The sequence below is a fragment of the Macrotis lagotis genome, chromosome X, assembly GCF_037893015.1.
Source record: "Macrotis lagotis isolate mMagLag1 chromosome X, bilby.v1.9.chrom.fasta, whole genome shotgun sequence".
Lineage (NCBI taxonomy): Eukaryota > Metazoa > Chordata > Mammalia > Peramelemorphia > Peramelidae > Macrotis > Macrotis lagotis.
In genome coordinates, this window is record NC_133666.1 from 4,802,756 (window position 1) to 4,817,478 (window position 14,723).

The window sequence follows — 14,723 nt, forward strand, 5'->3', positions numbered from 1 at the left end:
AAGTTTCAGGTGGCCCAGTGGGGAGGTCGAGCTCGGTCGGCACCGGGCCGCACCGAGGAGCGCAGCCAGCGCACCAGCGCCCCGGCCCGCGGGCTCCGCCCGGCGGGGGGGCGTGGCTTCGGGCCTCGGCGCTCATTGGCGGAGGCCGCTGGGCCGGAGGTGGGGACGGCGGCTCCCGCCCAGGCCGAGCGCAGAGCCGAGCGCGGCGCCCAGCTCAGAGCCGCCGCAGAGGCGGGGCGTGCGGAGCCAAATGCTGCTCCGAGTGCAGCGCGGGAGGCGGCGGCGGCGGCGGGGCGTGGCCAGGCCCGAGGCCGCGCTGCCCTGGACTGAGCGCGGCGTCGTCCCGCCCTGGGTCAACCGGCTGCTGACGGCTAGCGCGCTGGCTAGCATGCAGGAGGGGAACGAGGGCGCCCCGGGAGCCCCGGCGCCCCGCGGGGCCTTCTGGCGGCGCGCCAAGCAGCGGGAGCCGAGCCCTGCGGCCGCCGAGCCCAAGGGGGAGAGCGTGCCGGCGGCCGGCCGCAGCGTGGTGGCCTGGCGCAGCAAGACCGAGTGGGAGCAGGTCATGGTCTACCTGTTCTGCTCGGACCCCGAGCTGCAGCGCCACGCGCTCAACCGAGTGTCCGCCTGGAAGAGCAGGTGAGCGGGGCCACGCCGCGGGCGGGGGGGGGGGACGGGGCTGGCACGGGGGCCGCGCCGCGGGCCGGGGGGGCTTGCTCTGCCCCTGCCCGAGGCTCCGCGCCCTTCCGGGAGACCCGCTGCCCCTCGGGCCGGCCTTTCCTCTCCGAGCCGCCGGCAGACCCCCAGCAGGGGAAGCCCAGCGCCCCATCCAGCCGAGCACATGGGGGGGGGGGGGCCCCGCCCCGCGCTTGGTCCCACCCGGCCCGCGGGACAAATGCCTGGCTCCGCAATGCGGAGTCTCTACCCCGCATGCTCCGAAAGCAGCCCTCTGTCATCTTGGCCCAGCTCTCCCCCTCCCCCCCCGCCCTCCTGGGCCTTGGCATTTCTCGTGGACCGAACCCCCAAAATGGAGACAAAGAAGCCCCCCCCCCACCCGCGACTGCAGGGGTGTGCATGGCTGCTTCTTTCTCATTGGTCGCCGCCTCAGCTCTCGCCCTCCCCCCATCTTGGTCCCACTCAGCCCATAGGATGCTGCAGCCCCCCGCCCCCAGTCTCAGCAATGCCACTGTGCCGCAGTGCGCCTGGCACCCCGCATGCCCCGAAAGCGCCTCTTATGTCATCCCCGCGCAACCCCTCCCCCTCCTGACTCCCCTCCTCTCTTCCCCTGCCTCCCCCCCACCCCGACACTCCAAGCGGAGACAAAGAAGCTTCCCCCTGCCCCTTCCCCCCCACCGAGGATGTTGGGGAGCACACCCTGCCAGAGGGCCTGCCCCCTCCTTTGTTCCACCCGCCCTGAGCCCCACTGGCATCGGCCTTGCCGCAGTGCGCCTTGTACCCCGCATGCTCCAAAAAGGCCTCTTATGTCATCCCCGCCCAGCCCCTACCCTCTCCTCCATCCCCCTCCTCCCACTCACGTGGCACCACCCCTAGCCCGCAATCTAACCCGGACCCCCCAAATCGAAGACAAAGAAGCCTCCCCCACAACAGGTGGGGAGGCTTTGAAGGACTCCTGAAATCCTGGATTGGTCCCTGCCTGAGGGCCCGCCTCCCCCTTTCTTCTGCCCAGCTCACAGGACAAACGGATCCTGCCAGCACCTGCAGTGCGGCAATGGGCAATGCACAATGGGCACTGCCCCACCCCACCATCCCCTATAGAATCCCCCCCCCACCTAACTCTACACAAAACGAATCCCTAAAGAAAAATGCTGCTGTTCTACTACTGCAGCTGGTGGAAGGGGCTTCCCACCCCCTGTTTGCCAGAAGAGAGAGGGGCAAGGCCAGGCAGGGGCAAGGCCTTGGCCCAGGTTACCCACCGCATCCGAGCTGCACAGCCAAAAAGGAACTGAGGCCACAAATAGGCCACACACAGGGCCTGGAGCTGCAGGAGACTTGAGTCATTCAATAAGTGCTGATTAAGCCCCTAGGAAACCCAGATGAGAACAAGGTAGCCCCTCTTCTGGGGAAGACATTACACCGCCAGGGGCAGGGAATAGCCAAAGGATGCCCAGGCTCAGGCACAAATAGGAAGGCACAAAGATTGCCATTTGTACCCCTGTCGTCCTCCAAACTGGGTGTAGCAGACTTTCTTTCTCTTAAGGCCAGATGGCAAAGACAAAACCCAAACAGTCTCTTAGCTCCAATACTCGATATTCTGTCTGGGGAGGCAGCAGGTTCCCATAATTAGCTACAGTGAAAGGGTGTCCCGGAAGTCTCAGTGCAGCTGTGAGCCATCAAAGCATACAACTGCACTAAGATTATGGGGACACTCTGTAAAAGCTCACATTTCTTGAGTTTCCAAAGCTCTTTATGAGCTTCTCATTAAAGATTGTAGACAGGGAAACTGAGGTTCAGAGTGATTGAATGACTTTACAAGGATCAGACAATTAGAAAGTCTCAGAGGCAGACTGAACCCTCAATCCAGGGTCAGCTCTATGCCCATCACGCTGCTAACAACTGCAGAAGCACCTGGGGATTGCGCAAGGCAAAGATGAAGAGGAGGGTTCTCCAACTCTGGGGAAATCCTCTGTACAAAGCCAGCGTGGTACAGTACACAGAGACCTGGCTTCAAGTCTCACCTCTTTTGATCATAACATTGGTGACCATGAACACTTCTCATTCCTAGACCTTATTTCTCCCCTTCCCACACCCAAAATGATGACATCTTGGTAAATGGTCTCACCCCCATTTGGTGTGACAAATGGTGCCATCTAATCACCTGGGCATTCCAAAAGATTTCCTAACCTGGGTGAAAAAGAAAAGCAGCTCCCATTCTCTTGAGGGGTGTGGCCAGGGGCTAAGCCTAGGAAACTTGGGGAGGTGACAGAACGATGGATGGCTCTTTTACCTGCCCTACCTCTGATATTCGCTCACTTGCTAGTAAGCCTTGGGCTTAGAAGGGTCATCTCTGAGCCTCTGTTTTCCCCTCTGGCTTTGGAGATCCTGTCAAACGCTGATCTCAGTGGCCAAAGATATATGATAGTGCCTTTGAAGGGTCATTGACTCGGCTGGTACAGACTTGTCTGAGGAATAGTCTTCGGAGAGACAAGGACAGATTGGACCTGGAACCTTAGAAATGGTGTGGGCTCAGCCCCTTGATTTACAAAGCAGGACTGTCCAGAGAATGGCTACACGGGGGCCCCCAAGGGGCAGCCACTGGTCCAGAGTCCTGCAGCTCTTGGGGACTGGCAGTTTGGATTACAAAGGCAGCCTCCCTTCCCTGTGCCCATCTGCAGAGCCCTCCACCCCCACATTTGTTCTTTCTCTCTGCTCTAATCCCTGATCTGCAGTGGGGTCTCTAGGTAACCAAGGGTTGCTGGGCAACCAAGGATCTCTGCCGCAGTCCTAGCTCATCACCTCTCTGGCTCCCCTTCTGGAGAGCAAGGGATAATTACCTCTGTTGCCTTTGACTGCATTTTGACTGCATTTAGCTTTTCCCAGGGAGGGGGAGGGAGTGTCATCCCCTAGGGAGGGGGGTCTGTTCTAATCCATTCTACCCTTTCAGGTGCAGCAACAACCTCCCTCTGGCCGTAGCCTGCACAACTGATCTAGTGCTTTGCAAACTTCTGGATGGGACCTCTGCCTTGGGGTCCCAGGAGCTCGTGCTCCTCTATGGGATGGCCCTGGTCAGGTAAGCTTGGGGTGCAGCCCCAAACCCTCTTCCCCAGAGATTTTCCAGAACAGCAGGCATTGGTGAGAGACTTGGCGTTCCCAACTGCTTCCTGTCTATATGGCTTTGACCAATTCACTGCCCCTCCAGGACGCATCTTTTCTCACTCATCCTTCCCTAGTACTGACAAACATAGATCTCCCCTTCAGACCCTCACTGGGTTCCTCTTAAGATGCTCTCCTTTTCACTGACAACTCCCAGAAACCCTAGTGGCACATCTCTCACTTTTTACCCCTTTATAATATGATTAGGTCTCATTCTCTCTCTCCAAAGTTCCCACAAACCCAATGCCCCCTCTCAGGCTGCATCCTTTGTCCTGGGCACCCTTACACTGTTATCTATCCCACCACTTCTTTCTCCTGGATACATGACCCTGCTGTCTACTGGGGAGCCCCCCCAGTCACTCCTCCTAACTGTGGTTGTCCCCCAAGGTCCTCTTAGCTGTCAGTACGATCTCTGAACACAACCTTCCATCTCCAGTTTGGTCAGACTAGAGCTCCCCTCTTCCTGCCCAACCTGGTTCATACTTGCTAAGCCACTGAGTCATCTCACTTCTCTCTTCTCCCCTCCTGTGATCTGGCCCCTCATCCTCTCCCACATAGTCTATTGCAGGAGCCTGCGAAATGATCTGGCCCCTCTTTAGTCCATCTTTTCCACAGCAACTGAAATGATTGGACTAAATCACAAGTCTGATCATGGCATCCTCTCTCCCACCCCCAGGTTTGTGAATCTTATCACTGAGCCAAAGCAGAAGCTCATCAACATTCCTCTGAGACGCCTGGCCCATGAGGTAGGTGTCGTGCCCCAAGTCCCTTACAACCGTCTCTCTGGGCCAGGGCTGACATGGGGGTATCAGAGAAATTGAGAACAGGAAAGTTGGAAAGGTCTCCGAGCAAAGCTGCCTTAGGCTAGGGTCCTTTCTCTAAGCTCCTTGATGTGAACAAGGGCAGGAGCTCATGCCCATTAAAGTCAGGAATAGTTCTTACTGCTTAGAAGTTCATCCTTATGATGAACCCCAAACCTCCCTCCCTATTCCCTACCTTCCCCATCCACTGCTCTGGGTTCAAGAATCCAAAATTACTTGGAAGAAGCTTGCAGATCACTTCTGGACAACTATGGAAACAAGCTCAATGAAGACACAGGCATCCTAGCTTCCAGTGGAGCCTTCTTACCTTATTTAGGCCTCCAGAAGTAGCCCGTGGGAGAGATCCAAAAGACCCCAATGGGCACTAACACCAATCCCTCAGCCACGATCCTGTGACCACGAGAGCTGAGTCTGCCCTGTCTAAGCCAACTGTCCACAGCACCAAGAAGTTAGGGACTGCCAGTCATCTAGGTCTTTTCACACATTGGCAATGGTCAGGACTGCAGCAGGCTCCTCCCTCCTCAAGTGGGCACCAGCCCCATCCAGGGGCTGCTGGAAAGTAATGAAAGAAGTAAGGTTTCGTGGTCTCACCAGCGGGAGAGAACCACAAAGCCCCAGCAGGTGCCCTGTCCCCAGTGGACACAGTAGCCTGTAAATAGCTGGGTGGTGCCCCCAGGCTCCTATAGAGGTGGGCCTGGGCCCGGTGAGCATCTGAGCCTTTCTGCACTGTGTCTGTGATCTCCCTGTTGCTGTGTCCTCTCCCTCCTCTCTCCTTCCTCTCTCTTGCATCTCTTCTTCTCTCTCCCCACCACAGATGCACATACCCGAGTGGGTTGTGAACCTTCGCCACAATCTGACTCACAGGAACCTCCCCAGATTGAGTACTTGCAGAAGAGGTAAGTGGGACTAGGCTTGGAGTCTTCCTGGCTTTGGGAGAACAGCAAGAAGAGGGTCTGCTCTTGTTCCTTTCTGGAGACGAGAAGACTTAAAGACTTGCTCGTGCAACTAGCACTAAGGAGAATGTAGGCCTGGAAAGCATTTCTCCTGGCTGGGCTTGGCCTTCGGAGGCTGGGTGGTGGCAGCTCTTCACCCCTGGGTAGGGGACCGATGATTCAGTGCCCTCTTGTTCTGGCTCCCAATAGGTTGTGACTTTGTCTTGGAATGGCTCCGTAGGACTTATTGGTGCCGCCAGTTGGGGAATAACTTGGGTGAGCCCTGGGACTCAGGGGTGCAAATCCGGGAGATTGAGATGGGAAAGGATGAAGAAGGCAGCGGGGCAGAGGTGGTGGAGGAAGTGGAAGACGTCGAAGAGGAGGAGCAGCCCCCCCAGGAGGAGCCACTTTCTGAAGAGGCTCAGAAGGAAAGGGACCTACAAGGTATGACTCCCAGGTCCCAGGCCCAGCCTTGGCGCCAACCAAGAGACTCTTGAGGCCCAGGGTCACACTACGAGAGACAGAAGGAGGAAGCTCCAGATCTAGAGATGTTAGCTTGAGTGCCAGTCACATGGACTCAGCAAGCCCCTCTTTCTCATGTTAAATGGGAACAAAGACCACAAGTCCAAGCAACCCCGTAGTGAGGGCATGTGTGTGTGGGTGGGTGGGTGGGGAGGAGTGCATGTAAGTGTGTGTATGCATGTCCCTGTCCCTCCACAGCTGGGGATCCTCCAAGCATAGGGGCTCCTTCCATCAGCTTTCCATTTGGCTCTTAGCTGTCCAGAGCAAACTCAGAACCATAAGAAGTCAGACCTTTGGTCATTTTTCTTTCTTTAGAAAAAATCCGGAAACTGCTGGTGTCCTATGGCGAACAACAATTTAAGGTAAAAAAAAAGCTTTGTTCCTGATGCCTGCTGCCTCCTGGGGGAGGTGCCGTCCAGCAGTCCACTCGAGGAGGGAGGAGCCTGCTGCAGTCCTGACCACTGCCAATGTGTGAAAAGACCTAGACAGCTGGGTGTTCCTAGCTCCTTGGGTGCTGTGTTCAGTCAGCTTAGACAGGGCAGACTCAGCTCTCATGGTCACAGGATTGTGGCCAGTGGATTGATGTTAGTGTCTGTTGGGGTCTTTTGGATCTCTCCCTTGGGCTACTTCTGGAGGCCTACGTAAAGCAATAGGTGATGGGCCAGCCTTGGCCTCCCAGGCAGAGCGATTCCTGTGTGGGGAGGGCTGTGGCCCAGGGCCCAGGGTCCAGGGTTCATCCACCACGAGCTCCCTGAACTGGGTTCTCTGTAACAACAGGTGCTGCGTCGCTCCAGGCAGCTTCCCAAGTCTGTGAAGATGTGGACCAAGTCTACCCGCGAGGTGGAACGGCTGGTGGGCCGCCTGAAGAAGCTGTCCAAGGAGAACCGGTATGGGGGCAGCATGGGAGGCAGGGACTTAAGTGTGAATCCTGAGTGCTCCCTCCCCTGCCTGTTTCCCCATCAGGAAACTGAGGGGTTAAAACCTTGACATTTAGTAGCAGAGTGATCCTAAGCAAAAGGCATGACCTCGCTGAGGCTCAGTTTTCTTCCTTTGTAACTGGAAGTAAGGAAACTCAGTCCAGGGCCCGGGGGTACCTCTTCAGCTGAGGACCCTGGATCCTGAGCCTGTGGAGAGCAGGATGCAAAAGGAGCATCCCAAGGCTGTCAGGTCTATTGGCCTCATTTTAGAGACTCAGGTGTTGACTAAGGCAGGGAGTGAAAGCATGCTGTGTAGTCTAGGGCTACTGCCTCCCCCTCTCTGAGCCACTCAAGTTGTTTCTCTGTTCTCCTTCACGGATTTGTGTGAGTATTGCCTCTCTTGGGGCATACCCCTGTGGGCCTGACCCCTTGCCCAGAGGACTTTCTTTAGAAGTCACCTCCCAGAGACTGGCCCCTTCTAGTGGAGGCAGCAGGGCTGCACAGGAACCCTCGGCCCACCCCCTTCACCCCCAAGGTTGGCAAGCCTGGTGTGTTGGTTTTTCCCTGTTGCAGAAGCTATATGGTGGACACCCTGCTTGATGAAGGTTTCCTCATCCCTACTATTGAGCAGCTAGAAGCCCTGAAGATCCAGCCAACAGGTATGGGCTTGTGGGCCCAGTGACAGTGACCCAACAACCCCTGCTGGCAGGAGAGCTCCCTCCCCCCACTCCCTCGCAGGATGTTGTTGGAAGAGCATTCTCTTTTGCTACCCCCGAGACTGCTGCTGGATGAAGAAGGGAGCCACGGTATAGGGGTTTGGGTACCCCCTGCACTGTTCCTTGTCATCCTTGGGCTGACCAGCCCTCTGTTTGTCTTGCTCCTGCTTTGTACCCATTAGAGGTCCTGAATCTGGTGAGCCTTCTGATGCCACGCTCCTTCTCCAACTTCTGGCAGCCTCTCATCAAGGGCTTGCAGTGTCACCCATTCATCCAGGACCTGCTGGAGAAGATGCTCCGAACCCTTCCAGATTGTGGGGAAACAGGGGTCCGTCCAGCCTATCTCATCAGCTGGATCAATGAGCTTGTGGTGGTCTATACCTCTGCTGGTGAGGGCTGGAGGCTGGCTCTGATCGCCTCTTCTCTGCTGTCCCCCCCTTTACCTCCCTCCCCCTTGTCCTTCCTCTTCCACCATTACTCTGCTTTTAAAGCAGGTACCAGGGGGCATGGCCTGGAGGATATCTACCCCTGAATTCAGACTCCCATGGAGGAGGTGGATAGTTATTCCCGCTGACCCCCATCCAGATGGGGCTGAATTCCCTTAAATACACCTTTCCTACGGTTTGCTCTGGGGGAGTTGAGCTTAGATAGGGACCTTCAAGAAGGAAGGGCACAGTCCACTGAGGAATGAGAGCCAACTTTGGGTAAGGCTCAAGGCAGGTGTGGGGGCAGCCTTTGCCTGGTCTTGGCTGTGTGATGTTGGCTTGGTTTCTCTGGGGTTTCTCTGATGTAAGCACTAAGAGTCATGGAAGGTTTGATTGGGAAAATCTTTGGTGTCTGGGTAGGGTGGGTTCTCTTCGTTTTACCCTTTCAGGGCCATTCCCTCAGATAGAAAGGCTTCGAGGCTAAGGGTTCTGGCATTTGTTCTGGGTGGCGTGGGTACCAGGAGCTCTCTCTCTCTCTCTCTCTCTCTCTCTCTCTCTCTCTCTCTCTCTCTCTCTCTCTCCCTTCAGGGCCCTGCCAGAAGCGCCTGACCTCTAGCCAGAGGGCGGTTCGGAAGAGCTGGAAGATGGGACCTCGCAAATTCTCCCTGAATTGGTCCCAGTTGCTTGATGTCTGCCTGGATGCCACCTGCTGGGCCAGCCCCCATGTGCTCCAACTGTAAGCTCCCAGTGGGATCACCAGTACACACATAAACAAGTTGGAAGCCCCCTCTCCCCATTCCTCCTTTCTAGGGGAACTGAAGCCCACAGAGATAGATGGGGGCTTGTCTTAGCTCCACTGGACTTAAGTTTTAGGGATTCAAACTCCTAACAGGGATACCCTGAGTTTCACAAACTGAAAGGGTAAAAATGTGCATTGGAGAAGGGGCCAAAGGACTCTCCTGAACCTTTTGTCAGCTGGGAAGACCTGACTCCAGGGCAGTCCCAGGGCTAGCATTTGGAGCCTGCTCTCCTCACACTTTCTCCTATAGAGGGCAGGGGCAGAGAGCCCACGAGATGGCCACTACCTGAATATCTTTGTCCCACCAACCTTCTACCCAGGATTCTCAAGGCCATGGAGCCCCAGCTACCCCTGGATTCGCAGGAGAAGCTCATGTGTCTCTGCACCATCTATACCCAGGGCGGGAATCCCGTTCCCAGCGTGAAGCCCTGGGAAGGGGCTACCTCCTTGCATAGGCCTATCTACACCCTGGAAAGCCTTCAGTGGCAGGTGAAACGGGCTCTCATGATGGAGAAGAAGAAGAATCGCAAACCCGGAGAAGAGGAGGAAGAGGAGGAGGAGGAAGAGGAGGAGGAGGAGGAAGAGACCGAGTCTGAAGATTCATCTGAAGCTGAAGTGATGGAAGTGGATCCCGAACCAGTGAGGGAGTTCGTGCTGAAGGAGACTCCAGAGATGCTGGCCGAAAAGCAGGCCGGCTTGGAGGGCTCCCCGTGGCAGCTGTGCTTAGGTAAGGGGCCCAGGCTTGGCCCCAGGCAGTATCTCTGGAGCCCATGATGGCTTACCTGGCAAGGGTGGCACCCTGAGGGACAGCCTTCTGGAGGGCTGAGGCTGAGGGGGGCGGGGCTGGAGGGAAGGAACATCTCTCTGGCCCAGGTTCCTCAGTGAGACCCAGAGGAGGGTGGCAGCTAATAGCCCAGTCCCCCAGACACGGTAGAGAAGAGCATCTGGCAGGCCAAGGGAGGTACTATCATCACTCTTGTCCTCCACCATCATCGAATGCTCCCCGCCCCTCAGTCAGATGCTGGCTCAGATGCTAAAGGGGAGCTCCTTTCAGCTTCGGCTTCTCAGGCACTTATTTCTGGGTGGGGCTTCAGGGTTGCTGGGGTGGGGAGTGGGGCAGGGAAAAGGATCCAGATATCCAATGGTAGCTGCTGGCTTCAGGAGAGACCTTCTTCAGTCATAGAGAGATCTCTTCCTGAGATGGGCCAGAAGTTCAGAAAGGGAGTCAGGGGTAAGAAATGGCAACTTGAGTCTGCAACCTTGCCTTGCCTTGCTCTGGCCTGACTAGGCCTCAGTTTCCAAATCTGTAAAATGGAGGGATTGACTTCCGACTCCTTAGCTCTCTAATCCCTCTAACTCAGACGACATAAACTGGAGCGAATTGCCCCTGGGAAAGATACCAGGCCAGACCGATGACCCTGATGAGCTGATGGTAGACAACTACACTCTGATATCTGTGCTGGACCAGCCTGTGATCCAAGAACTGGATGATGACCAGCCCCATTCGTCCTCATTTGGGTGAGTATCCCAGTGTCTTGCCCCACTTCCTTTGCTGATGCCAACAACCAGCTAGCTTCTCCAAGAACCAGAGAGCCAGCTTCCTCCATGGGAAACTCAACCTTCCCTGTCCCCAACCTCCACACACCCCTCCAAAGTCTGAAGGTTGCCTGGGCCTCTGGAAGCTGGCCTCATGGCCTGGAGGAGGAGCCAGAGGCAGGCCAGCCTTGCTGGGGCCCACCTGGATGGTGGCTTCTTGTTTTCCTCCCCCTTGGGATGGACCCTGCCAGCTCCAAAGTTTAGGATTTTATTTTTCATGTTCTATTTATTCTGATACCACAGACATTTCTCAGTATGTCCCCCCAGCCCCATCCCCATTGAACAAAGAAAAAGTCAAGACAAATGTACACAGCAGCTGAGTCTGACAGCATATGCCACATTCCTTAGCCATAGTCCCCCACCTCTACTGAGAAGAGGGAAATACGTTTTGTCATTTGTTCTTTTGGACCAAGGTTGTTCATGGCAGGCGGTCAGAGCTTGGCCACCTGTTAGCGCTTTGATTGACCTTGTTGGAGGCAGAGTCAGTGTGGCATAAGAGAGCTGGAAGCCCTGGATTCAAGTCTCACCTCTTGACACATTCTTACTGTGGGCAAGTCACTTAACCTCTCAGTAGCTCTCTCTGAGGCTAATATGCAGAGTAGGGGCCAATGTGCATTGGTGTAAACCAAGGCCCTATTGCTGTTTTGATCATTGTTTTGGTCGTCACCCCACTTGGGCTTTCTTTTCTGTGTGTCAGCTCAGATGCGTCTTCCTGAAGTCCTCTGCTGTTTGTCATCTCTTAAGACACAGCCTTGGGGCTCATAGTTGGTACCAGAATTAGCCTCCAAGGAGGTGCTAGCTAGCCCTCTGGTTCCTGAGACACACACCTCAGGACAGCTTTGGGACAGCTTGAATTGGGTTGGGTCCGGCCCTCATTCCACCCCACCCTAAGCTTGAAGCGTCTGTTCTCTCCCCAGTTCCCTGGACCTGAGAATCCCCAACATGGAAGGCCCACTGTGGACCCAGAATGAGCTACATAGCCTCAAAGGCAACATCCAGTTGTTCTAACCTCAGGGTGGGAAGGGTGCCCCTCCCCCTCTGTGCAAACACTCCCCCTCCCCCACAAGCACTGGAAACCAAGGTGCCCACCTCAGCTTGACTTTGATTAGTGTTGGTTGGATTTTTTTTTTTGGAGAAAAAAAATAAGCCCTACTTCCCTTGCTCTGCAACAAGGCCTGCTGGCCTATGTTTCTCCCAGAGCTGGCCTGGGTTGGGGGCCTACAAAGGACCCCCAGCCCAGGAATCCCCTCTGCAGCAGCGCCCCTGATAAGTAGTCATTCCACTTCAACTTGAGGGCTTTCCCTGCTGGGCCCATAGCAGGCCTGGAGTCTAGTACTGCCTCTGCTGCTTAGCCAGTGCACTTGGCCTTGCACTCCAGGGCTGAGCAGACACGTTGTCAGCATCTTGAGCCGTGTTCCCTGGTACCTTCTCCTTCCGTTAAGGAAGGCCATGCCCCCCAGCATCTCAGGGCTTTTGTTGCCTTGGATCCCACTAGTCAATACTGATACCCCAGCAGAGCACTGACCATGGAGGTGGTTTCCATCTCTTCTTCTTTTTCTCTGTTTCCCAGAGAAGGGCCTACTCTTGCCCACCACACTGTCTAGCACCTACAGAGCAGAAGGGATCCCTCACTTAGCTTACTTACTTAGTGCTGTGTTCTAACTTCGTGTTATGTCATTGTGACCCCTTGGACCAACCTCTTCAGGAACAGTGCTGCAAAGGGGATTCCTAGGTCTTTACCCCAAATGCTTTTCCCAGGACCTTGTAGGGTCTCCTGCTTCTGTCCCCAAGTTTAGATTCTTTAGTTAGAATCTAACCTGTACCTCACCAGAAATCCCTAATGCTTGACTGCTACCCCTCCTCCCCTAGTACCCTTTCACCAGTAGATCCCCTCCCTTTGGAGCCCCAAGGCATAGCATGCAGCTGGGGAGAAGAGCATACCCCTGTTCTCACTCATGTTTCCAACATGGTGAGAACAGGCTGGTGGATGAGGTGCCCCTGATAGAAGTTTTCTCCTATCTGGGATTTATTAATATCATTGGAATAATAGGGGCTTCTTCAAAATTCTCTCCTTTGTTCGCTTCCATTGAATAAAACTTAAATGTGACTGTGTGCTTGCAAGTGTCTGGTTACTGGGGGTGGGGGGGTGGGGAACGTTGTTTGCCCAGGTTTCTTGGGTGGGGGTTCTGAGCCAAGAAAAGGGAGAAGAGTTGAGGAAGTCTTGTGGCAGATTCACCAGACCCAGGAAAAGTAACATTGGGCTCTAAGCCTTCTTCTCCCACCTCTGACTTTGTGTGTTAAAGTCTCTCCCAGCCCTGGCATTCTGCCTTCAATTTTTTGTGTGTGTTTGCTTTTGGTGAAGTATGAGACAAGATTCCCAGCTAAGGTTGGAAATGCATTTTGGAGACTTGAGGGTTGCCAAGGTTGGAAACAGTCAATGTATTGAATCCTTTAGGGAGCCGTAGAAGGATTGCCTTGCCACAGTGAGGGCCCAGTTGAGATTATGTAACAAATTTGTGGATGACCCAGTCAACACAGTTTTGTGATTTTCTCAGCAGCATGGGAATAAATGCAGAGTCGGCAGATGGTGGGAGTAATCCAAGTTTGGGGTTTGGCAAGACATCAGAGGTGGGACAAGAGACACCCCTTTCCACCATGCCGGTTCTCCAGTCAGAGGAGAGAGAGAAGAAACTCGTTTCCGTGGCGAACCAGTTTCCTGAGCTTGGGGAATGGGGAGAAAACACCATTTCATCAACCCAGGTGGCCTGCATCCAAGTGGAAGACGATCCTGAAGAGGAGCCCGATGTCATCATTGAGCGGCACATTCCTCCTCCTCCTAGGGTGGAGGGCCAATCTATCCGAGTTCCGGTGATCGTCAACCCCCGGAAAAAGCGTGCTAACTACCCACTGTGTGCTCCCACATTCGTTTTCCCTCCAGTCCAGCGCCGCTCCTCGGATGACTCACTCTAAAGCAGCCCAGCTTTAGAGAGCCCACTGTGCTCTCGGCAATGCCTCTTCACTAGGCGCCAAACTTGCTTTTTGTCTGGAATCTTCCTTTTGCGCTTTTTCCATTTCCTGCCCCCCTCCCAACCACATAGCCTCCCTGGCACTAGATGCACTTTCATTTCCCCAATTCACTGGTCGAGGCAGGGGAATCGGGTCCTGCCTTGCTCCCTGAGGCCACTTCCAGACTCATTCACTACCTCCATCATGCAGTAATCACCCCTCCTGAATTTCCCTCAGTTCCTGTCAACCACCCAATCAAAATTCTGGTAGCCGATAACCTACTGACCTCCAGACTGCTCTCCACTCATGGATGAGTTCAGATCCTGGTTCTCCTCCCCAACTCTGGTCCTCCCACGAGGGGACTTCAACCTATACAGAGATGCTTCCTCAAACACCCTAAGCGCCCTGGTCCTGAACCTGTTCATCTGCCACATGGCCTACTTCACCATCCCAACTCAGCTACACACACACAGATGGCCATACCCTCGTTCTTGCCATCGCCCACCAGTTCATCACCTCCATGATCATGAGCTCTGAACTTCCCCTTTTGGATCATGATCTCTTGTAATTCCACTTCTTCCTCTGTCTTGTCGTCCCATCCCCCCACCCCCATCCTGTTCTTCATTCATACCAACACCTCCAATCTCAGCCCCTCAATTAACTGCCCACTACACTCACTATACTTACTTCCTCCCCTCAACCCCTTGGTGAACGATATCAATTCTACCCTGCCCTCTTCCCTGGAGTCCCTGGTCCCCTCTTCTAGCCAATCTTGCAAGCCTCAGCCTTGAATCACTCCTACCATCTGCTGCCTTCACTCCTACACACGTGCTGCTGAACAAAGGTGGAGAAAACTCTGCTGACTGGGTCCAAAACAGATTTGTTACCTGACCTCAATTGGACCCTCCCCACATCTAGGCAATCTTCTCACACCTCCCTAAGGGATTCACTCTCCTCCTCTCCACAGCGGCCCTCCCAAACCCTTTCCTCCCATGGTTCCCTCCTTCCCACCCCACCCCCACCTCAGCTGAGAGCCTTGCCTCATATTTTACTGGAAAAATTGAGGCCATTTGCAGTGAGCTCCCTCTTCTCCCCTCTTCCTTACCTCCTATCACTCAGATGCCTTCTGCCACTATCTTCTACTTCACTCATGTCTCATAT

At 55.0% G+C, this 14,723-nt stretch overlaps 1 protein-coding gene across 1 annotated transcript; it reads left to right on the forward strand.

Annotated features, from left to right (window-relative positions):
* The first annotated feature begins 236 nt into the window (after positions 1–236).
* LAS1L (LAS1 like ribosome biogenesis factor) lies at positions 237–12,658 on the forward strand. The gene is made up of 13 exons (XM_074201564.1): positions 237–636; positions 3,620–3,745; positions 4,505–4,574; positions 5,464–5,545; positions 5,792–6,025; positions 6,419–6,465; positions 6,881–6,990; positions 7,594–7,679; positions 7,919–8,125; positions 8,750–8,897; positions 9,281–9,687; positions 10,322–10,478; positions 11,474–12,658. The coding sequence occupies exons 1-13, from the start codon at positions 251–253 to the stop codon at positions 11,562–11,564; spliced, it is 2,151 nt and encodes a 716-aa protein (XP_074057665.1). The 5' UTR covers positions 237–250; the 3' UTR covers positions 11,565–12,658.
* The last annotated feature ends 2,065 nt before the right edge of the window (positions 12,659–14,723 follow it).

Excerpts from the sequence above, each read along its gene's own strand:
- LAS1L (XM_074201564.1), top strand. The coding sequence starts at position 251 with ATGCTGCTCCGAGTGCAGCGCGGGAGGCGGCGGCGGCGGCGGGGCGTG. Across the intron at positions 3,746-4,504 it reads TATGGGATGGCCCTGGTCAG|GTTTGTGAATCTTATCACTG; the intron begins GTAAGCTTGGGG and ends TCCCACCCCCAG. Across the intron at positions 8,126-8,749 it reads GGTGGTCTATACCTCTGCTG|GGCCCTGCCAGAAGCGCCTG; the intron begins GTGAGGGCTGGA and ends CTCTCCCTTCAG.